Raw genomic sequence first — 23,223 nt, forward strand, 5'->3', positions numbered from 1 at the left:
TGCCGCATACAGTGGTGCAACATGTTGGAGTGGAGACTTCATTCTCCTATTCATATATCGACAGAGTGCTGTGATTACAGGACAGGCTGTCAGAAGGAGCACGAGCTAAGCTTGAGTTTGAATCTACTTTGCAGTAAAAGGTTTGCTCCTGTATGTAGTGTTCGTCTTCAGCAAAGCAGACCTGCATCACAAATTACATCTTATTGTGGGGAATCAGAGATGTATTAATCTAAAACAATGACTGGTATTAACTGTGGAGAATAAATTAAACATATGAGAAAAACAAAGCACCTTCACCAGACATGAATGGAAGTTGAAGAAGTCTGTTCATAACCATTTAAGAGTTGTTGTGAAGCTCAAAGTGGGCTGTTCTGGCCGTCGCCATCTTGGCAGCGACAACTCCGTCTAACTCCCAGCTAATCCATAAAAAGGTGGAGCATCAGAGGAGCTGAGGCGGGCCTGGATGATGCAGCAGAGCAAGAAGCTAGCAGATAGCAACCTGTGATGCTCAAAGCAGCCACGCCCTTAATTATGTGTTATCAAAAAACTTACAATGTACAGTTTTCATAGATGGGGATATTAGCTATAGAAACCAGAACCGTTTTTGTAACAGGCTGTAAACATGTTTATTTTTGCTATAAAGATGGGCATTTTAACAGAGACGTCTATGGGGATTGACTTGCTTTTGGAGCCAGACTCTAGTGGCCATTAGAGGAACTGCAGTTTTTGACAATTCCACATATTTTTCTTTTCTTTTTACCCTGAGGTTGCTGCTCAGTTCGTACACAAAGAGATGCTCAGTGAAGTATGAGAAGGCCTAACAAATGCAGGACTCCAGTGTTAGTGTGTTTGTGTGTGTGTGTGTGTGTGTGTGTGTGTGTGTGTGTGTGTGTGTGTGTGTGTGTGTGTGTGTGTGTGTGTGTGTGTGTGTGTGTGTGTGTGTGTGTGTGTGTGCAGAACATCTCCACTGTGGATGTTACCCTCAGGAATGTTGTGTTACAACACGTCCAAGGATAGAAAAAGGTCACCAGGTCAACGCTCATGTCTTTTGAAAGCCTAAACCCCAGATCACTCCCTTTAGATCATAACTCAGGCGATAAAGGTAGAGTACAGATTAAAGGAACGGCTCCCAAATGTAAGGTTGTTGGACCAATAACCACCAGAGCAATGTAAAGCCAAGTTCCAGCTAAGAAACTGATCATCAGCCAAAAGTAGACAGATTTACTGGATCACAGCCGAAAAAGAAAGTGAACCACAGCCTTGGGTGGAAGAAGACAGCTCTGCTTTTTTAATGGCCACCACAAATAACACATCCTTGGCAGCAGCTTAAGGGGAGGATACAATGGAAGACTTAAGAGTCTCCCACAGACCTCCAGAAGAATGATTCAATAAAGGTGATAGGCTTCTCTCACCTACCGATCGCCGACTTTATTCATTTAAATACTCACTGCCGTGCTACTGGGAATCCGATGCCAACCACCACGGTATTAATGAAAATCCAAGCTTTAGTCGGCATGCATTATTCACCACGCTATCCAATTAACGCGGGAGGTTGGGCCTCCACTGCCGTCCGCTCTCACCTCCGTCTATGTCTCTGCCAATTATGCCCCGGCTCTCTGAAGGTAGGCAGTAATGATCACTGCAGCGGGGGGGAGAAAAAGGGGATGAGTTGAGCGAGGAAGAGGGGAAGAAGAAAAGGGGGGGAGACGGAGAAAAGGGGGTGGCGAGGATGAGTCGTTTTTCTGCCTTTAATGTTGCCGTGATGGAAAGCTGCCCAGCTGATGTCTCTTCCTTAAACTAGCATCAGTGAGCTGAGTTAACTCTGTTATTGCACGCCGCAGGCTTTCCCTTGGATCTCAGCACTCCTTAGTAACTGATGGTGCCACGATGCCTCTTTGATTGAGGGCGGGGGGAGGGTGCAAAGCTCTGAGCACATCCAAGAAACATCAGAATTTAAACATTGAATCAAATTATTTTCCCAAAAATGTAAAAAAAAAAAAAAAGGCCTCTGAATGTAGAGCGATGAATTCAGTGATCTCCCCTACAGATCAGAATATTTTTAGTATTTTATTGGGTGATATTTAGATCCCAGTGGAGTGATCTGCTTCCAATAGACGTGGGTGGAATGTTTGAATACGCTCAACATGCGACACACGACTGTCTGTCAAGGAATCCGTCGGTCTCGTCAACCCCAGAGACTGAAGTTATCAAAGTAGATGCTCCTGACGTGGTTGACATGGCCATGCAATAACTTGTCCTCAGTCTACATTTCAATTTATTTTTTATACGATGCCATATCTGCAGATGGACTGAGGTGGCTTCGGTGCCAGCTCTCTCTTTCTCTATCTGTGTGTCTCTCTTATTTTCAGCCTCCACTCTCATAATTTAATATCATGTCCGCCTGACCCTGAGGGATTCTCTCAGCCTGTTTACCCCGGTAAAGTGGAGTCAACACAGCAGAACCACTCACAGAGGAAGCACACAATTACCATCTCAAAGGTTTTTTTTTTTTTTATTATAAGTTTGTTTTTGCCACATTTTAACGTTGAGCTTTCCCACGAACATATCTGCAGCGTTAGAGCTGAACCTAAACCGTGCTCCAATCATCCAAACCTACGCCTAATTGCCTCATTTTATTTATTACATGGGTCATTACGTAGATGATCAAACCAGATTAATGTGTTTAATTATTCTCCACTTTCGTCGGAGTGTGTAGTAAAAGTATGTAATCAGCTATTTGGATTATTAATACGCCGATTACGCCGGTCTACGCGGTTCTCATGGAGATGAACCTCAGGCTCATAAACCTCACTTGGGCAAAAGGCAACAGCGGACCTTCTGAATAATTTACACACATTTTTAATATTTCATGCCTGGACATATTTGTGTATGTTTTCCCTCTCGTGGTAATTTGTTGTGCTCGGTCGCGTTGCGCACCCCCCTGCAGTATTGCTGTACATTTACAGACATGTTAACTGAGCTGAGTAAAACCAAACGGAGCCGAGCGGTGATGATGGTAGAAACACTAGCTGGGGCCTCTGCAGCCCGGAAAAACCCCCAAAAAAAAAAACACACCAGCCGTGAGTCTCACATGCAGACAGGATGAATTATTGATGGTGTGGACAGTGTCTGGTTTAAAGCCGTAAGCTGATAAGGTACAGTGGGCCACTTCATCTAAATAAACAGGTCTAGATGGAGCTCGTCGTGGTGAAAGTCATTTAGTTATCGCGTTGCAGGAGCTCATGCGTTTTTCCACACGGCTCACCACAGGAAAGTGTGTTTCTGCCGGAGGTTGTTTGGGGTAAGAGAATCCACAGGGAATAAGAAAAACAGGGACAGAGAAGAGAAGTGTGAAATTACTTTGAATACATCCTTCCATCCTTTTTTGGTGTGTTTGTGTGTGTGTGTGTGTGTGTGTGTGTGTGTGTGTGTGTGTGTGTGTGTTTGTGTGTGTGTGTGTGTGTGTGTGTGTGTGTGTGTGTGTGTGTGTGCGTGTGAGTGTGTTTATGGGCTTCCATGAGGGTCGGAAGCCATCTTTGTCTGAAAACTTCAGCAACTTTGGTAACGGCACTGATCAGCTCCACTGGTGAGGAAAGACGCCCGAAAAATCCAACTTACAGTAAATCACATTTAACTGCTACTTTCAGTTCATCACAAAGTCAACAGCATAACAAAACTGAGGGATAGTAGGGAAATGAAACTTAACTCAAAGTTACCTTTGAAGGTCTGTATACTGTATTTGTATGTACATCTTCAACAAACATTTAAAAAGCGCATGTTAGAGTATATCAGGCACTTAATATAAAAAAGGCTGTTGGGATATTTGATGTTTTAGTACAAAGAAGATCACTATAGCTCCTTTTGAGAAGAGAAAGTTGAATTTAAAAATGTATATATGATCACATTTATGAATGTGACAGTTTCTGCATGTAAAAAATAACAACGTAAAAATAGATTATTCATTGGGAAAAAATAAAATTGCAGTTGTTGTGCAGCAAGACAGCTTGGGGGGTGATGTGCTGCCACAAAACCGAAGGATGTTTCTTTTTTACAAACTTTGACTTAGATTGTTGCTTATTTAGTTATGAATCCAGAAAAAGATTCAAAGTTTTGTTGTAGTTTTAAACCTAATAGTATTTGTCAGTTCCATAGTAAGCTCTATGAACAGGTGGGACACAGGCCATGTGGATGTGGTCCTAGTTTCTCAAGAGACAATAGATCAATCATTATGAAGGAAATATTGATCGCACAATGTAACGGCTGTAGAATAATGACACCAGAGGCGTTTAGATCGGTTCTCTTTAAGCCTCGCTTTCGCTCTACAGTTCCGTGTGCCACCGGGTACCATCTCCTGGGAAAATGAAGGCTCCATTTAAAAACAAAACGCAGTGTGCCCTATGCAGTGTTATCGAATCATTTCCAAGGAAAGAAGCTAGCACTAGCTCCAAAAGTCACCAGGCAACACTGTGCACTCATTTGCATAACCTCTACATCATTGCACATTAATTTGCATAAAGCTTAGTTGTTGAAAAGCAGTAACAATATAATAAAAATATATTATATTTCTTATTTTTTTCCCTGTTGGTTTGAATATGTTGCTAAATTTGTCCCTATTAGTTGCCCTAAAAAATATGGAAAGCGGTTGTCTTTGAGACTGCGGCGTCAACAATAATCCCACTTGGAACTTGGAGTTGAAAAGTTGAAAAGTTGAAAAGTTGAAAAGTTTTTTTTTTTATAGACTTTTAGTTTCTACACACTTTCTACACAGACTTGGGTCTGTTTACTTCACTGTCCCAAATAGACATTGGTTGTACTGTGGGCACAGGAAAGAAGAAAATATGCATAAACACAAACCAGTGATTTGGCCCACACAAATGACCGGGCAGCGCTCATACATCTGATCCTGGCACACTCCTCTTTTTATAATCATTTTGAAACTGCGCTCCCTGTTACAGTTACATTGGGCTCATGTAAGCCAGGCTTTAGTTTTAATTGCTAATTCCACATCCATAAAATTAAATCCACCCCCGTCCTCCCCGCCCCCATAATGGAATGGTATTAATTAGTCTCTTCTGTCTCTTTGTTCCCGTTAGGATTCAGCGCATCAGGTCCCAACGAGACATCCCCACCCGGTGAACACGTCAACGTATCCGGTCCTCAGGGTCCCAGAGGAGGCCCCGCTTCTGCGCCCGCCCCCAGCAGCCACTTTCGGTGGGCCATCAAATCCATGCGTGCCTCTAAACTAGGCCCCCCTGGGAACGTGGCCTACGTGGGCAAACGTCCCACCTGGGGTCCCATGGAAGCCAAAGCAGGGCCGCTCGAGGTGATGACCCTGCCCACCTCCCTTCGACAGGACAACCCGGAAAACTACTCAGGCCAGGGGAAGGACCAGGAAGGAGAGGATGCTAACTCTCTGTCAGCCGGCAGAACTGCATCGGGGGAGGAGAAGGAGATGGAGGGGAGCAGTGACGGAGGTAACTTTCCAGGTGGGTTTGGATTGAATGCCAAAAGCAGTCCTGAAACAAAGCCTTCACCCAGCCAAAGTCAGACTGAACTGGTGACTGTGGCAGATCACACTACTCTGTCCCAGTGGCAGATGGTTCAGCAGCCCACCACCCCACCTCCGAGCTCCCTGGAGCCAGACACAGCAGAGGAAGCCAGGGGAGAGATCCTCTACGTCAGCAGGCCAACTGACGACCTCTCCTCGGCTTCCACACGGAGAGGTGAAAGTAGCTCAAATTCAGGTTTCACACCCGGAGCCCTCATGGAGGTGCTGACAACCTCCGAAGTGACCGCAGTGGAGCTCCTGACAACCAGAGACGCGCAGAGGACAGATCCTATCACCACAACAACCGCCACGGAGAACTCCTCAGAGAGCGCCACCACCGAGGAGACGTCTATTTCCATTTCCTGGGTTCAGGAAGAGAGGGAGAAAACAACGCCCGACCTCTCAGCTACTCCAGCGCCCAGTGACGGATCTCAAACCACCACGGGTGCCATTCAGTTGACCACCTTGGCGTCGGGCTCCAACGTTGGCGCCACAGAAATGGAATCCAGGTCTTCAGTGTCTGAGTCCTTCGTGGTCGGAAGCAGGTGGACACCTTTCAAAAGCTTGAGCCCGAAGTCGGAGGACCACAAAGCCCCGGTGTCCAAAGACAGGAAAGACACAAGCAACCCCTTCGGCATCCTGGTACCCAACTGGACCTTCGGGCTCATCCCATCAGGTATGAATGAACTTCACTGTCACCATTATCTTCACGATCATGACTGATTCACTCAACGGTAGCGATTTATTTAATTATGTATGCAGCTCAGTGAGAGCCCCGAACATCACTCACATCATCGCTGTCTTCATGTGGCGTACGGGACATTAACAGCAGCGCGTTAACGCCGCTGTACGACCTCCACCCGAGTTCACAGCCTTTCGCAAAAAAACCCACCTGAAATACATACACCTCCACGTCCTCACTGTGCCTGTCTCTTGTTGTTTCATTCTACATCTCCCCTTTTCTCTCCGGCTCTGACACGCATCATGCATTCTTAATACAAGCGTGTTCTCTGCTCTCCCGTCCTCCCACGTTGGTTTAGAGAGAAAGTTCCCGAAAGCGATGCAGTGCACCGACGTGAGACCAACTAGGTCTTAGTGAAGTAATTAGCGGGTCAGAGCGGGTGCAATTAGGTGAACCGGCGAGAGGCAGAGATCCTAGTCCCCAAACAAATCAATGTAGACACAAACTACAAGACGGGACTTGTAATTGACTGCGGTCACTTCTCCTTTCTCGTTTTTAAGTTTGTTCATGTTCACACGTCTCTCTCTCGCTCTCTCTCTCTCTCTCTTTCTCGTTGTCGGCTCAACTTTCTGCTCTCGCACTCTGTCCCCGAACTTCACAATAATAGCTGTTCGCCTCAGCACACTCACATTGATTTCTTTTGATAGTTAATGGACGTGCTGCTGTGGCAGAAAACCGCAGAGAAAAAGAAACATACCTACGAAAACAACGACCACAACATATAACAGCCCAATATTCTGAGGTCCAATCTTCTCGTCTTTGTCTGTATTTGCAATCAACCAAAATGTGTTTAAAATGTTTAATGTATCTGTCTGGAATTAATGCAGTATTTATTGTGTGTCTCTGCCGCACTAATGTCACTCATTCATCCTCAGCACGGTGCGTCTGGTATGTTCAGGGTTTTGAAAATTCTGATTCGAATCATTAGTCATCCTGCTCTGGAAAGTGCGTTTCTAAAACTTTTCTTCTCAAGTCATCACATGGAGAGGTCAGAGCTGGTAGGGATTCAGTCGCTGCATTTACATGGAGCTTTTTATGCCACTAACAATGAGGATAACAGCTTATTCAGAATACATTCACCTCATGTTAACACCTCTCTATTATGTCCATTGAAATGACTTGTTCTGAGAAATTACTTTTTGAAAAGACCTACTCATTTTTTAAAATACTTGCCAACTTGACTTCAACAAAGATCTTCACTTGATTGCGTCCATTGTTTGGTCATTTATGAGCGATTTCCCATTGACCTAGTCTGAGTAGTATGTCTTACCCTGGGGAACCATCTTTGGTCAAGTGTTATAGTTTAGAGGAGGTTGTGAATTAGAGGACTTCCATTTTTCCATTTAATAACAGTAGAAAGAGAATATTGTGATAAAGCTGAGGTTCCAGTTGAAAAGTCAGCCTGAACCAAAAACAGTGCAAAGGCTCAGCTCAGGTGGAGCGCTGTGTTGAATGCTTACTGTGGAGCATGACAGGACGGTCGCCACGGAAAAAGGTGTAGGCTTCTGCCAACCTTGATTATGTTTAATGACAATGTTTTTGCCTTCGGTCAAATCCATTAAAGTGAAGTAGGATAACAAGAGACTGTCATTTAAAGTTGCGTGGTATGATGACCCGTTAAACAAGCGTTCTAGTAAAGGTGGGAGGAAGGGGTTGTGAATGGGTCAAACAAACACAGGAGCTTCACCCAGGAGACCATTGTTTGTGTCCTGTGCGAAACTAAAAATAAACATTGATACGAGTGTAACACCTTTTGCTGGCGACTGGGTTAAACGTGACCATGACCCTATTAATTAAAGAGTGCACTGTTCATCGGTATTAGTATTTCTGGGATGGTGACATTTGAATGGACCTGCTCTGGTTGAGTGATTAGAAGCAGGAGACCCCTCCCTCCGGGTGACCTTCTGTAGTTGTCAGTTATAGTACAGAGAAAATTACAGCAATGGTTGTCTGCCCATTACAGCAGAGAGATAGAGACAGAGAGGAGGGGAAGGGCAGATGGATAGAAAGCTCTGGGAAGAAGGGAAGTGGGAGAGAGAGAGAGAGAGAGAGAGAGGGGTGAGTGTGTCCTCTACTCTGCTGTAGGTGGGAGTACATAAACCTGTTTAATCAATGATCAGAAGCTACACTAACACATTCCCATGGGCATCCACAGAGCATGTGGTTCTTCATCTTCTTTTCCCTTTCTTCCTTCACTCCTCTTCCTTTCCTTTTTGGTTTTCTTCCTTTCTTTACATTTCTTCCAACCCTCATTTCTCGTTAGTTATCAGGCCAGTTTCAGCCCCTCTGCGTCCCATTTTGGCCATATATCAGCGTGATAAGACACCAAGACATCCAGCTTTCCAATTCTCCCGTCGCTCTGGCCTCCAGCTAAACCCTCACAGATGGGTGGACATACGCGCACACATAAAAGACTAAACGTATGTGAAGAAGCACCAGCATGCCAAGCTCGCTCAGGAGTAAACCTCTATAATCCACCCCACATGTCGCACCGACGCATACACACACACACACACACACACACACACACACACACACACACACACACACACACACACACACACACACACACACACACACACACACACACACACACACACACTGACTATATCTTAATCCTTCTCTGTGAGAAAGTAAACAAGTCTCGTTTTATTCCTTTTTTAATAACTCGTATCTTAATTTCCATATTGTATAATCCTGAAGTCAGTATTTAGGAAAGTTTGTAACACCACAAAACAAAACAAAAAAAAGTTACAAAAGTGGCTTATTAGTCGAGAGAATCCCAACAGGCGTGGAGATGTACGCTGTGGCTCAGAGCGCTGTCTGACGAAGTGAGGCGGGCCGATACAGTTACCTGAGCTGTCTGTCCAGCCTTTAAATTACCAATGCCAGTCTGATACTCCGGCAAACAGGGAACAGGATGCCTCTGAGTCATCGCCTTCTTGACTAAAGCCTTGTCCCGGGGCCAGAGATAGATCAGACCTCTGGCGACATCAATAAAGCGGCAGCCAGCCCCTCAACCAAATTAGAGTGTTAAATTTGTAGGAGAAGAGCCAGTAGGTTGAAGTGTGTGTGGGAGTTTGTGTGCGTGTGTGCATGTGTGTGTGTGTGTGTGTGTGGATGGATGGGGAATGACGGAGATAAATGGAGACGGGGACAGCTGCGGTAGCATATTATCAGTTTGGGTCTGTGGATGGATGTTCGGTTTGTCTGCTGGCTGTTGGAGTCCTTGGATCGGCCGTCTGGGGCGAGAGAGGGCACATTCTCACCGCTGCATATAGAAGTTTATTGATTTTTTCTCCCATCTTTTTTTTTTTCTCCCATCTTTTTTCTTCTCCATCTTTCTTTTTCCTGCTCTTCCCCCATCTCCCCGTCTCCCTGCCTTTTATGTCTTTTATTACTCCTCTGGTCATTGTTATGACTCTCGCCGGCATAATGTTGTGATAGCCTCTTGAACTCCGATGTGGTTCGACACAAGGCAGTCAATTGTCGTCTAACCGTATCTGTCCCCCGTGCGATCCTCATCCTCAGCAGGATCCTCGTCACTGCCGCTACAATAAAAAAGCAAGGTGTCACCTGCCTTAAATCCACCCACTGCCTATTCTGTCTCCCTGCTATCTGCTTCTGGTCTCCAAGTTTCTCTTCGTCTTTCTTTTCATGGTGTAATTCCTTCTTTTTTTTTTTTTTTTTTTTTTTTTTTTTTTTACATATCAAGCTTAACAGCTTGTCCTTTGTGACCTCAGACTGCCTAATCTTTACGTTACAACATGGTTGCTAAATGGTGCTAAAGCTACTAGTGTAGTGTTCCCTGATTCTTCCTACGCAAAAAAAACAGCACCTTCAGATTAGCCTCTCTATCAGAAGCCCTGGGCCGGGGGGTAAACACTTTACTGTGGCTGGTGATGCTAATCTCATGTTGTGGGTAATGGAGTTCACTGTAACTAGAGTGTGTTGTGTAACCCTGGGGCAACGGGGATGGCATCAAATATGGATAGGTTCCTTTAAGAGAAGCCGCTCTGACAGGTCTTTGCAGGGTAAACACAGGTGTTATATATATAACATTAATTATGGCCCTGTTCCATTTAGGTGGGCCAGTGCCCTGGATACGTACATGCTGGCTCACTAGAATGGATGTGACTCACTAGATATAACAGGAAAATAATTGACCCTTCGCTAAGCACCGCCCCCTGCTGCTTCACCATCAAGAGCTACGTTACCGTGGAGACCACACTAACTGCACTGCATGAAAAAACATTATCTTGTTTTTTGAAAAAGAAAACGCTATTTCAGAGAGAAAATGATAAGAAGAGTATACACTATGCATTTGGGGATATGTCCAGGATATCTATCTGATTTGAAAAAGGAAAGATAGAATCTATACATCCTACAGATCAGAGAACTGGATTTAGTGTTGGAGGCGGGGCCCAGTTCATTCCTGTGAAAGTTGCTCAGTGGCGCATGAAGCCAAAATAGATCAGACCATTATATGAAATATAAAATGACCCACAACCTCCACATCCATGCTGTCCCATAGGGCGCACTAGCCATTTCTTTAACCCATTCCCAGCCCTCGGCCCACCGAGGCTGGGAATGGGAGATAGGGAAGAGTGTAGGAAGGGAAATAACTCTAGCATTTGGCTATTAGTGAATTTTACAACTTTATGATTTAAATATAGGCTTTTATCCGCTGATTAACAGACTTCTCTTTCCTAATGTAAGGCTCTTTGCTCTAAAATATCCTAATGGCTGCTGTGAAAAGGGCCTATTGGCAGACTGGAGGGCTGACTGCAGATCAGGCCACATAACCGGTTGCTTTCTTTTACAAGCCATCCAACGCTGCAGAACTATCACTAACATGCCTTCTTTAATCCTGGTGCCTGTAACATCTAGAGTAACTGCAGCAGAGACAAGCTGGTCCAATTTACCGACACGTCTCAATTCAAGAGACTCCCTATCTGTAAAAAGCGTGGCTTCTTCTACTGAGGATGACTAGAGGCTAACTGAGTAAAGTCGGCTAGAAGCTAGAAGCTAGACAACAACAAAGGCGGGCTGCCTTTTTTGTCCTCTTACGCTAAGATTGTTCTGAAAATGACAGGGAACAAAACTGATATGATGTAGACTAAGCACCAGGAGAATAACAGTCGATAAGGACCGAAGTAAAGATAAAGAAGAGTGAGGAGATTAAAACTGAATATGGAGGACAAGTCACCAGGAAGTCAAGATGTGCGTCACGTCGAATTTGACTTGCTCAATTTATTTCTCACAGCAGCCTTTTTCAGCATTCAAGAAGTGTTGTCAACACATCTGTGTGTGAGCACGGCAGCTCATGAGTCTCTCCGTGGACCGAGTCAAGTGCTGAGCCTGGAAAGGTCGTTGAACATCACAGCAAGCTGCGATATGAAAGGCAAATATTTGCCGTTTTCGCAAAGTGCTGTTGGTTCTCAAACCGTTAAAATGAAACAGTGACTAAATAATTCAGAGAGGGATTTTATGTGTAGCAGGCAAAACACTCAAGCAAAATACCCGTGTAGGGGAATAGAAAGTGTTGATTTATATATGTAAAAAGTAAATGAAACAAACAGCTATGCTTGTAAAGCGCATCCACCAGCAAAAAAAACAGAAAAGCTGTTTTAAACAGGCATTCTTTATGGCATCATAAAAATGCTTTATTATATTTGCTGCCACAACAAAACCCGGTGATTATTCATCCTCCAGGAGCCCCATCACAGGCAGCTGTATTTTATTTGCTAGCTTGCGTGACCCAGAGCTTCCATTATGGCGGATGAATGACTGGATCTCTTGACTCTTACTGGTGGCAGATCCACGGCAGAGCTGCAAAACAAGTTTTGTTGTTGTTTTTATGAATATTTTTCACACATGACAGCCCTCTAAAGATCAGTCGGGTGGCAGACCAAATGTGCTATGTCAACTTAAGTAGTAGTAAACTCCAATTTTCTGTTCTTCTGCACAAATATTTTTTTTAAACACGTATTTGTTTGTTTTGTGCAGCCCGTTATCCTCAGACATGCACAACGCATTGTTCCGAGAGAATTTGTGGCCCCTTTTGTCACGTTCATCTTTCCATAACTTTGCATATTTGGATTGGAGGTTTTACAATAATCGCGGCTATTCCCATAACAGCCAAACAGGGTGACCGAACAAACCGACCGGCTCAATGAGGAATACAACTGCAAAGTAAAACAATCCAGGGAAGCAGATGAAACCATCAAATGCTCGTTGGAGCATTCGGAGCGTCGTCATCTCCTCTTGTTTTTATTGGAGTCATTTCCATTTAGCCGCCTCTGTAAACCAGATAAGAGAGATAAGACCTCTGCAGAGCCATATGTCACCCCATTAAAAACACAGACAGGAATTCACTGAGAAGTGCTTTTTCTCACTTCTTCCACGATGAATCCCTATCTGGAGTTTTATATTGTCAGGCACAGCCTCAGGCCCCCTGAGGGTGCATAGAGCTTCATAAAGAAGGGAACAACATCACCTCTGTGTGCCATCAAATGGGAAATGATGGGAGGGATGGATGGAGACGGAGAGCTTGGCAGGTGCTGTCAGAAGGAATACGATCATCTCTGTGTGTGGAGTCATTGTGTGGGAAAAAGACTAACCTGGTGTTTGTTATGTGGATAACCTTTACAATGCTGCATTCAGGCTCTATCAGATTGGACGTCAGGAATATGCTTCCTGTTACTGAAAGAATGTTTCACTTCTCTATCTGTATCTAACAGGTCGGTCCTCTTAGAGGACAAAGAATAGAGGCGAACTAGCAGAACAGAGTCACTCTGATTTTTTTTTTTTACCTCAAAACGAGAAGGATCTGATTTTGGATTTATTATGACGTGAGACTGCTCAGCAGACCCTGTGGTGGAAATAGGGGTTCTATTAAGCTTGTAGCACACCAAACAAGATGTGAACAACGGCGTCCCTGAGATGCTACTTTTTCGCATTCTCATTCTCCATTTGCAGTCAGGCTCAGTCAGTCACACATGTGAGCACACGCCGGGCAGGAAAAACAAATTGGAGCCGCCCGCCATCAAGGTTAACAGCGAGATGCATGATTTCAAATTGAGGTATTTTCTAGCTACAGAGGAGTGGCAGCAGAGAGGATGAGTGCAGCCAGCTGGAGGTTTTTTTTGTTTTTTTTCGAGCTGCCAGATTGCCTGACTGACTTCACCCCCTCTCACTCTCCTCGCCGTTGGTGAAGGCAGAGCGGAGCGGTGGCAGCCCGGGGTGTTTGGATCCTGGCGTCAGTCACAACGCATCATGCGGCAGCCCAGCCCACAGCGGGTGGAAGGGTTGTGGGGTCTCCTCATGTAGGGCATGTCAGACACACCCACAGAGCCGTCCCAGCAGGGAGGATTCACAGGCAGGGAAATAATAGAAGGGGTAGTTTGGATGCCGTGAAGTCGGGTTGTATGAGGTATTTACCAGGTTTACCTACAGTAGGAGATGGTTTGCTCGCCACAAGGGGGAAATTTGGGGAAACAGACAGGAAGTACTGCACAGGAACAAAGCCATGTACTGTTGTGGACGCGGATGTCACCAAAACACATTGTAGCCACCTAAAAGAAAGGCCAACCAATATGCTATATTTTGAATTTTTTCACCAGTTTACCTTGCTGGTTTCCAATGAGGAACTAAAGCCCTTTTTTTTCGTGTATTGTCTCGCCCAACCCATACCAGACTTCATTGAAAAAAATAAATTGTAATTTAACCTTGCAGAACAAGCTGGTTGCTTGGTGATTGCTGCCTCGTTGGGTTCGTTTGATGGTGTTATTGGTTGTCTTTGGTGAATCCAAACTAACCGAAGTCACACAATTACACAACCAAGCTAACCAAACGAGGCAGTGATCCACCAGCAACTCCAGTGTTCTATGAGGTAAAATATCTGTTTTTTTAAATGGAGTCTGGTGGCTTTGGCGAGAGCATTGATACCGGTTCCAGATCCCTGTTGGAGACATAGACTGTATAGCTGTCTCATGGCCAATTTAAAAAAAGCGGAAAATATTCTAAATATAAGTTACAATTAAACTATAAACCTATATAATTATATAAATTTTATCTTTTCTTTTTTAAGTTGGCTAAAATATGTTTTTTTGCACTTCTGCACAGTAACTCCACCTCAAAGCATCCGAACTATCCCTTTAAAAGTCTCAAAGGCTAGGAAGGTGTCTTAAGTGGTGGGAGTGGAGGATATGAAGGTGTAAATTACAGAGTCTGGTGAGCTATAAAAAATAAAGGGTATGTTTTGAAAATTGCAATGGTGGCTTGGAGAGAGAAATTTTGAGAAGCAAGCGTCTTTTCAGAGTTTCTGCTGGCAGCGGCACTGTGAGGTCACGTACAGTAGTTCTTCTTTGTTGAGTTCTAAACAGGTCTCCAGGCAACGCCTCCTGCCTTTTACGAATAGTGCTGCTCTGCTGTCAGAACAACTTCTTGATAGTAACCACAGTGGAATACGAACATGCAGGCAAGGGAGTATGAGATCCCCATCTGTGTGTGTGTGTGTGTGTGTGTGTGTGTGTGTGTGTGTGTGTGTGTGTGTGTGTGTGTGTGTGTGTGTGTGTGTGTGTGTGTGTGTGTGTGTGTGTCTGACTTTGGGCTCTTTTGTGATGCCACATTTGCAACAAACCGCACAACACGTTCAGTCGTGTGTGCAATGTCAACGAAGGTGTGCCCAAGCATATCTGTTATTGTTTTTTTATATTGGGGGCACAATATGTGCAAGAAGTTTTTTTGGGAGAAGTAGAATATAAATAGGAGGGTTTGGTGATTAATCATAGTCTTCTCAGCAAGTCACATGATTGGTCTCATCCCTTTTCAATCAGTGGGACATGATGATGAAAATGACTCACCAAATGGAGAGAGGAGTGCAAATCTGCTTTTCCAAATAAGGAAATATTGTGTTGTGTATACACAGCACCACAAATGTGTTGCCAAAGGCATATGATGTCCCCTTTGTGAGTTGACTTTACATTTATATATTGAATGTCTGGTCAGATATATTTTTCCGTAGTGATGCATGGTTTTATGATGAAATACAAAAAACCCCCGCTAACTATTCTGTGCAGGTACTGCTAGATTCCTGAACCATCCCAATGAGATTTAACAAAAACAGTCACACAGTCAGAGTCGTAATTAGAGAATATTGCAGTTAAAAATTGCATTTTTACAAATCAGAGATCCTTTTTCCCGTGAGTGCTGTGTGCTTTTCCTCCCGTGTTAATAATGATAATGATTTCGATTTTGAGTGCATTTCATGTTTCACAACAAGAAAACAAGCAAAAACTCTAGATTTAACGATGAAATGAACTCAGCATTGCAGATGTAGGCAGCTTGTGCAGTTTTGCAGCAGCCTAGTGTTGGTCGTGTATGATTTTATCAAGGTATCCACAATGGATTATTGAGAGATTTGATGTGACTTTTTAAGTCTGCAGAGGCAGTCTTTTCCTGTTGCCTTCAGGTGGCCTTAGGGAAAGAGCAGATAATGGAAAGTAATACTCATATCACAGCTGGGTTTACACATTCTGGCTGTCATCACTCTGCAGTTGCAGTTTTGATGTTGATCTAAACCTGTTAAGTGATTGGAGTGAATCTCATGGAGGTGTTTATGTCTATTATTGAGTATCATTTTGTATAGACAGGCTCCTGGTACAATATCTTCAACTAAGTGACAGGCCCACCTGTTTACTCCCTTTAGTGTCTGTATGACACTCACTAGGCTTTCAACTCACTCCACCGTAAACCCAAACGCCTCATTATTAGACGTCAGAGTGACTGACGTAATATAACGAGCAAGAAAGTCTCCATAGTGTGGGCGAGAGTTGATGTTTGATGGGTGAAACAAACACAGGACTTTCACCCAGGAGACTGCTGTTTTTGTCCCATTTGAAACCAAGTAAACGTTGGCTTATTTTACCTTTTTTTTTATTTTTTTATGTAACTTACTCAGTTAACTGCTTCTTATATGTAACAAACATTCTTATTTTAACCCAAACCATGATCTCTCCCTCAATCTAACCAAGCAGTTTGGTTGCATAAGTAAACCTAAAAGCTAAGTACTTTGGAAGTTTATTTTAAAAAGACAGATACAAACCTAACCTCAGCGTCAGAGATTGAAGAGCGGAGCCACTTACCAAGCGTCAGTATTTAAAGTGTTGTGAGTGAGAAAGTGTCGGACTAGAAGACCCTGATGTTGGGTCGGCTTGCACTACTTGATTTGCAGGTAGCTGCTTTCACCTCACCTCTCACTTTCACACCATACAGTTTGTTATTACAAAAAATACCAAACTGCAACAATGTGCATTTCAGGGTCAGGAACTCGCCCATTTGTCTTTGAGCATCTTGCACCACTTGTCTAATTGTAGATGAAACGGAAACTCAGCCTTCACATGTGTGTAAATGACTCTCTTAATTTGAAGGCGAACCAATCAAACATATGTTCATGTTCTTGCACTTGACGTGTAACAAAACATGTTCTTTTTCAGTAATCATGCAGTCTCAACATAAATTATTCACGATGACATCACTGACACGGATTGTTACTCCACACTTTCACTCTCGTGTGTTTGGAGAATATTGTTGGATAATTTAAAGAGGGGGAACGCGGTTGATTCAATATTCTCATTTCACAAAGCTCTGAAAACGAGAGCAAAGACACATTGAAGAGAAGCGGGGGGGGGAGAAAAAACATCCAAGGTGGATAGAATGTGTTTGTGATGATAAGCCAAGATGGATTATTTTCTTTCCACTCTGACAGCCCAGATAATGCAATTTATTTAGGACGAATGGAGATGCCACAAGTGCCGCTCTTGTAACAAAAGACCCTCAATTTTCTCCGTCAGTCCCACCGAATCGACTCGTATTGAATTGCCGGTGGTGTTGCTCCTCGCCGCTCCTCTCCAGGCTGATTCAGTGTGACGCTCGGTCCACGAGGTGCTCACTAAGAGCGCCTCGGCTGCTTTCTGCTGTCTCAGGCTTCTGGCACTGTAGCTAATTGCAAGTGTCACGCTTTTTCATATTGTGTGTGTGTGTGTGTGTGTGTGTGTGGAGGAAAACATTCAATGCAGTTGAAAATATGTGAAACGGAAAAATGGAGAGGACTCTGTACCGAAATAGAACCAGAAACTCTGTTCGAAAAGTTGTCGATGTGACTTTTATGATTTTGCATTTTCGTATAATTTTAAAGTGAAAGTATAATCTAACTTATTAGTAACTTATAAGTTATATACCTGTGATATATGTGATTGGTTTAAATCTGTGGACCATTTGTTCTTGTCATATTCAACAGGGAATCTAAGATAAAAAAAATCAACAAACACTTCACTATTTCATTATTCAATTATGAATCCGAAACAAAAAGAAAATGTTTTTTTTTTTGGTACTTTTGGTATTATGCTTGAGTAAAAAATACAAAAAGAAAAACAAGTGGCCACGGACTCAGTGTGATTTAGATGTTGTGACTGATAATGTCTTGTGTTACAGGGATGACTAATTAGTGCCTTGCAAAGACCCTTGGGTGTTGACAGCACATGATTTCATGTATTATAAAAAATAATAAGAAAAAATTGTTCCATTTGCCGCACACAGTGTACCACATTGAATGCTCAAACTGGGTCAGGAGTGGGTGTTTGTCAGTACATTCAAAAGTTCACAGCAATAAACTGTTAATAGTTAATGAGGGAAATGTAAACAAATGTATGACACTGGGTTCAAGTTGCTGTCCAGAGTCTAACTCACTGTATCCATGGCAACAATGAACTCCCTGTATCTTGTAAAGTCACATAAGAGAAAACTTTTAAAGCGATATTTTCCAAAACAGGCTTTGTTGAAAGAAAACAAACTCTAATATTGATGCTCAAACTCATATTCATTTAATTAAGGTGCAACACACAAAGAGGTAAGTAACTTGGTCACAAAAATCAGACACACTTAAAATCAAACAAATGTTTTTCCTTTCCTATATTGGATTTGAGCATAAAATCGAAGTCCAAAAAAGAACCCTTATTTGTTTAGTTATTTTTCATCTTCTGATTTTGTATTCCGAGTTGAATATGGAAAGAACAAATGATACACAGATTGATTTACAACCTGCAGACATGACTGTAAATTGATCAGAGCACCATGTAAATAAATGATAACTTGGAACAGTTTAATATATTGGCAAGGTTGTCTTAGTCATTTGAGTAATCCAGTGTTGATTGCAGCTTGCAGCGTGCTCAGTAATAATTAACGCACCGCTGTTGTGGGTTACATATTTCATTAAGAGTTTGTATTTTTCCTTCTCAACCATCCTGCAACATTACAGTGCAAAACATACTTTCCATTTGTCAGACAGAAAAAAAGAAACAAAAACTGAAAGCAAACACAAGAGAAAAGCATTAGAGGTCACAGTGTCTCCTCCTCCCCACAACACACAGCTTTAAGCCACCAATATGACATACATCAGGCTGTTCTCATACAGAGTTAGTAGCTATAACTGTGAAAAAACATGTGCTGGATTTTGCGGATAATCCTGGAAATCAATTTGTCTGTAATCTGAAAAATCATGTACCAGGAAGTATGAAGACTGGGCAAGTAGGAGTTTGATGGAGCAGAGGAACACCGGTCTTTCACCCAGGAGACCGCTGCTCATGTCTCGTGTGAAACAAGAAGTCCTCATACTTTTATTTTTCGCGTAACTTTTGAACTTAAGTAACGCCACAGTAGAGCCTAACCCTAACCCAAAACACTATCTATTGCTAAACCTAACCAAGTACTTTTGTTGCCTAAACCTAATTTAGTATTTCATAATCTTTTCCTAAAAACTAACCAAGTAGTTTTTACCTTGTAGATGGAAGTTTATTTTGAAAAGACTGAATGCATAAATAGAGCGGAAATTGAAGTAACAAGAAATTGACACGTGTTGCTGGACTTTTGTATAAAAAATGCACATAAAAAGAGAAGTTAATTTTAGTTGGATGTCATTAGAACCGTTGTATAAGGGTATTTTGCATACATTAAGGGTTTCTATTACATTTTACAATTTAACGATCCCCTCCCCTAATAAATCTGAAGAAGCTTCCCCACACTTCAGTGAATTTAGACTCGAGTCTCTCAGTTTGACATTAACTTGGAGGCTGTAACCCACATATACATTCCATGTGGGCTGCAGTCTACATCCAGTGTTCTTCTCACCCCTCTCACCCCTGGACACACACACACCCACTCTCACAAGTACACAAATGTGCAGCCAGACACAAGGCACCTCATGTGGTCAGACGGACAGAAATAGCTTCTCCCTCCCCTGCAGTGCTCATCAATCCTAGTTTGTCAGAGGCCGCTCTGCCCCGACTCGGTACAGTAATCACATTGCCGCACCTGCTCCGTCCCCAAAAAACCTTTTCCCTCTACGGTTTTTCGAAAAACACACTCCCAAAGGATGCTGGACGATGCAGACGTTTCAAGTGGTCAATCTGGGTTCGAGCCCAGATTCAGCAGGTATCTTAGTCGTCAGTCGTCCTTGAGCGCTGACTTCCTGCCAGCCTGGGAACGCTCAGTGGCCGACCAGGTGCTCTGATCTCCCTGCGGAATGGAGATCAATAGAGTATTACATTATCATTCTTCACAACGGCCAGCTTTATGGCGTATGTGACCCCCTCGGATTAATGGTGCTGTGGTTTTGTGGTCTTTACAACCACATGTCCAGATTCATTTTATCGACACTCGTCAATCAGAAATTGAAAGACACGTCAACAGACGGACAATTCAGAGCCTCAGCCAGTAAAGACAGCCGGTGTCATAATTCTCAGTGTCAGAAATTTAGTACTAAACTCCAATAATAAAAATAAAAAAATCCACATGTTTTTTCTTCTTTTCTATCCCGTTAGTAAATTCACAACCTTAGAGATTTATCTTGCATGCTGCTGACTGACAGTTGGAGCAGTTGGTTAAAAGGAAAGAGGTGGAAGCTTGCCGTTGGGGAGGCGAGGCGCACTGACCCTCCACGTAATGTGTGCGTGACCGCATGGACTGAATGGCTGAAGGGGTTTGGTGTAATACCCCCTCAGTGCAGACTGTCAGGCCCTGCACACATTAGATTGCCCGACTCTGCAGGCTGACTGCTGAGGGCTCTGACATCATCAGCACAAACCAGAGCAGCGCCATCAACAACTAACCGTGACCTCTGTCTACTCTGCGTCTCTTCTTCTTCTCTCCTCTGCCACCTCCTTGCCCCCCCCCTCCCTCTACCGCCCTCATGCAGCTCACCTCCATCAATCCATCACTATGAAGTAATCTGAGACGGCTTTGGGGTCTGCATCTTTATGCTAGAGATGTGCCGTTATCTATATTTCAGCAGAAATAGGTTTCATATTTCCCCCCGGTGTGTATTCAGCTTGCCCTGGCAGTAATTGTAGCTCATCTGCAGTGAGTGACTTGTCTGTCTGGGGACACGTTGATACATGGATCATATTCCTACCTGTGAGTCTCTCTGTCCGTCCGTCCTGGCAGGGGAGAGATGGAAACTTCAGGGGTCACGCAGGTCACACAGACGACTCAGTGAACAGATTCAGTCATTGCTCAAAAGGAAGTCAAACAAGTAGAGGAACATAAGCACCCAGGTTATGGTGCACTGTTAGCCAAATGGTACGGTCTAAAAACTAGATTTTTCACCCAGATGTGCGAGGTTTTGCAGGACGTATAAAAAAAAACGTGTATTTGTAGAAATAATGTTTCTTGCTACTTTTAATTTGCACTATCCAGCCAAGCTAACATTAGAATGTCATAACATACCCTATTTCAAGTGTACTGAAAATATTGGATGAAGCGAGCCCTGTGTGCTGAGTGCCTGGTACTGTTTGCCCCATGCTGCTCCAAAGAATGACTCTCAACATGTCACCAGTTTGGCAACAAAATTAAAAGTGAATCACACCTTAAAAAAGCTGTATTTAACATTCTGAACAGAAAGCCACTGCTTTACACTGCTCTCATATTGGCGGAGACAAACGGCGTCCTAAGAGTACTGTCGAGAAATTGCAGCGCCCACCCTCCGGATCTGTCTGTTAGAACCCTTGCCGTGGTTTGCACTGTCAGCACTTTAAGCACAGTTTGCAATCGGCTGCCAATTTGTGGTATACATGTTGAGAGCAATTAACAGGCAATCGAAAATGGTCCCAATGTTGAGTGTTAGTAGTGTGGTTGAAGCCATGCCAGCAGTAAAAGGAGCAAAATCCTAAGTGTTTCTTTGTAATTTAATGATCAGAAAAAGAAAAAGAAATATCATCTCTTTTTGAAGTTACGATAGGCGGGATGTCTCCTGTATGTTTAATCTTGGGCTCAAGGCAAAGATTAACTTGTTAAAGAAGTTTTTAGTTTACAGTTTTGCTAGCTTATCCAAAAAGTGACGAGCCGACCCAATGCGAGCCAACGAGAACGTTCATCTCGCACACAACACAACGTGAGGCACCGCTTCCCGATTAACTACCAAGATTGTAGGGCGTCCCGTAGCCAAACGGTTGAACATATGGTTTCACATTACTGTAAGATTCCTGGTTTGATTTTTTTTTTTTTTTTTTTTTAAAAGGACCTTTCACTCTCCCCTCACTTCCTGTTTGCCTGACACCATCAATTATCCAATGAGGGTGAAAATATTCCCCACGAACGTACTTCTTTAGCTTTGAGTTGTTTTGTGTGATTGATTATCTCACCATTCATTTCTAGTCACTGCATTTCCGGATTTTCAGCGTGTAAATTGATAAAAAAAACCAATAACATTTATTATTTTACCTGCAAAAATTGTCTTTATTTAGTCTCTCTTCCAGATGTGTTGTAGGACCAGGCTTAGCTGCCATTCATCACGTGCAGAGCCTTTTACACTTTTGCATTACACATTGCTTTTTCTGCTCTGCATCATCACGAAACGCATGAAACACCGTCGCCATCATGCATGTGACAATATGAATATTTCACACTACATCACGGTGACGATGACAACGACAGCATCGATGCCCACACTTTGCAGTTTAGAGCAGCTATCCATATAACTCTAACTGCTCTTTGTGCCTCGGTACCTTTTAGAGGTGTACTGTAGCGTTACATTTTAACGGGGCGGCTCTTGCTGGAGCCCGGGAGATGGCTTATCACGCTCATAGAGGGGGGAGACTTGAACAGGCCGAGGCGTGATCTCCGTCTCAGCAAAGCTATTACGAGGTTCAGTGAGTCCCATCACAGCCAACGCGGCGGGCGATAAGCAGGTGTATATACAGTAAATGTAAGTGCGTGTGTGTGCAGGTTTTTCAGTGAGTTCAGTGTTTCTGTCAGCAGCAACCTTTTTTTACGCCGGCTTCCATTATGTTGAATTTGCAAAGCACTCAGCTTCGGACTTCATCTGATGCGAGACATTTTACCCCTTATCGCAATCCTCTTTTATGGTCCGTTCCAAATCCCGGGTTGAGTGTGTGTGAGTTGACATCAGGGAGTAGCATCCCAAATGTGCCACGAGGCTAAAATAATCTCCCTCTTCCTGAGAGGCTCAGAGGAAAAACTTAACATGACCCCACGGAGCAGTGAAATGTCACACAGAAGAACATCGTTTAGGAAAATTCTGCACAGGAATGAGGAGATTGTTAAAGTATCTGTTCAGTGTCACGGAGGAAGACCTTACATCATCTTTTTACATTCGTATGAGTGTTTCACAAACCAGACTGTCCTCCTCTTCCCTCTTTCTCGGACTTCGGCTTCCTCTCTTTCTCCTCTCCGTCTTTTGCACAGAAACATAAAGACCGCACAGTAACACTGGAAGAGGCGACCTATTTTAAGACCAGTGCGTAATTAATCATGAGCTAGCAGCAAGCATTAAGAGAGGAGGAAATGTATGATAGCTCCCTCTGTGACTTTCTGTCCCTCCCTAGCTGATTCTTCTCTCTCTCTCTCTCTCTCTCTC

At 43.4% G+C, this 23,223-nt stretch overlaps 1 protein-coding gene across 1 annotated transcript in view; it reads left to right on the forward strand.

The window, feature by feature from the left end:
• The window catches only part of ncanb (neurocan b), a 183,436-nt gene that overhangs the window by 94,572 nt on the left and 65,641 nt on the right, over window positions 1-23,223 (forward strand). The window contains exon 9 of the mRNA XM_054603019.1: window positions 5,094-6,224. Within this exon, the coding sequence (XP_054458994.1) occupies window positions 5,094-6,224 (1,131 nt within the window). The remainder of the gene's footprint in view (window positions 1-5,093; window positions 6,225-23,223) is intronic.

Source organism: Anoplopoma fimbria, chromosome 8 (assembly GCF_027596085.1).
Source record: "Anoplopoma fimbria isolate UVic2021 breed Golden Eagle Sablefish chromosome 8, Afim_UVic_2022, whole genome shotgun sequence".
NCBI lineage: Eukaryota > Metazoa > Chordata > Actinopteri > Perciformes > Anoplopomatidae > Anoplopoma > Anoplopoma fimbria.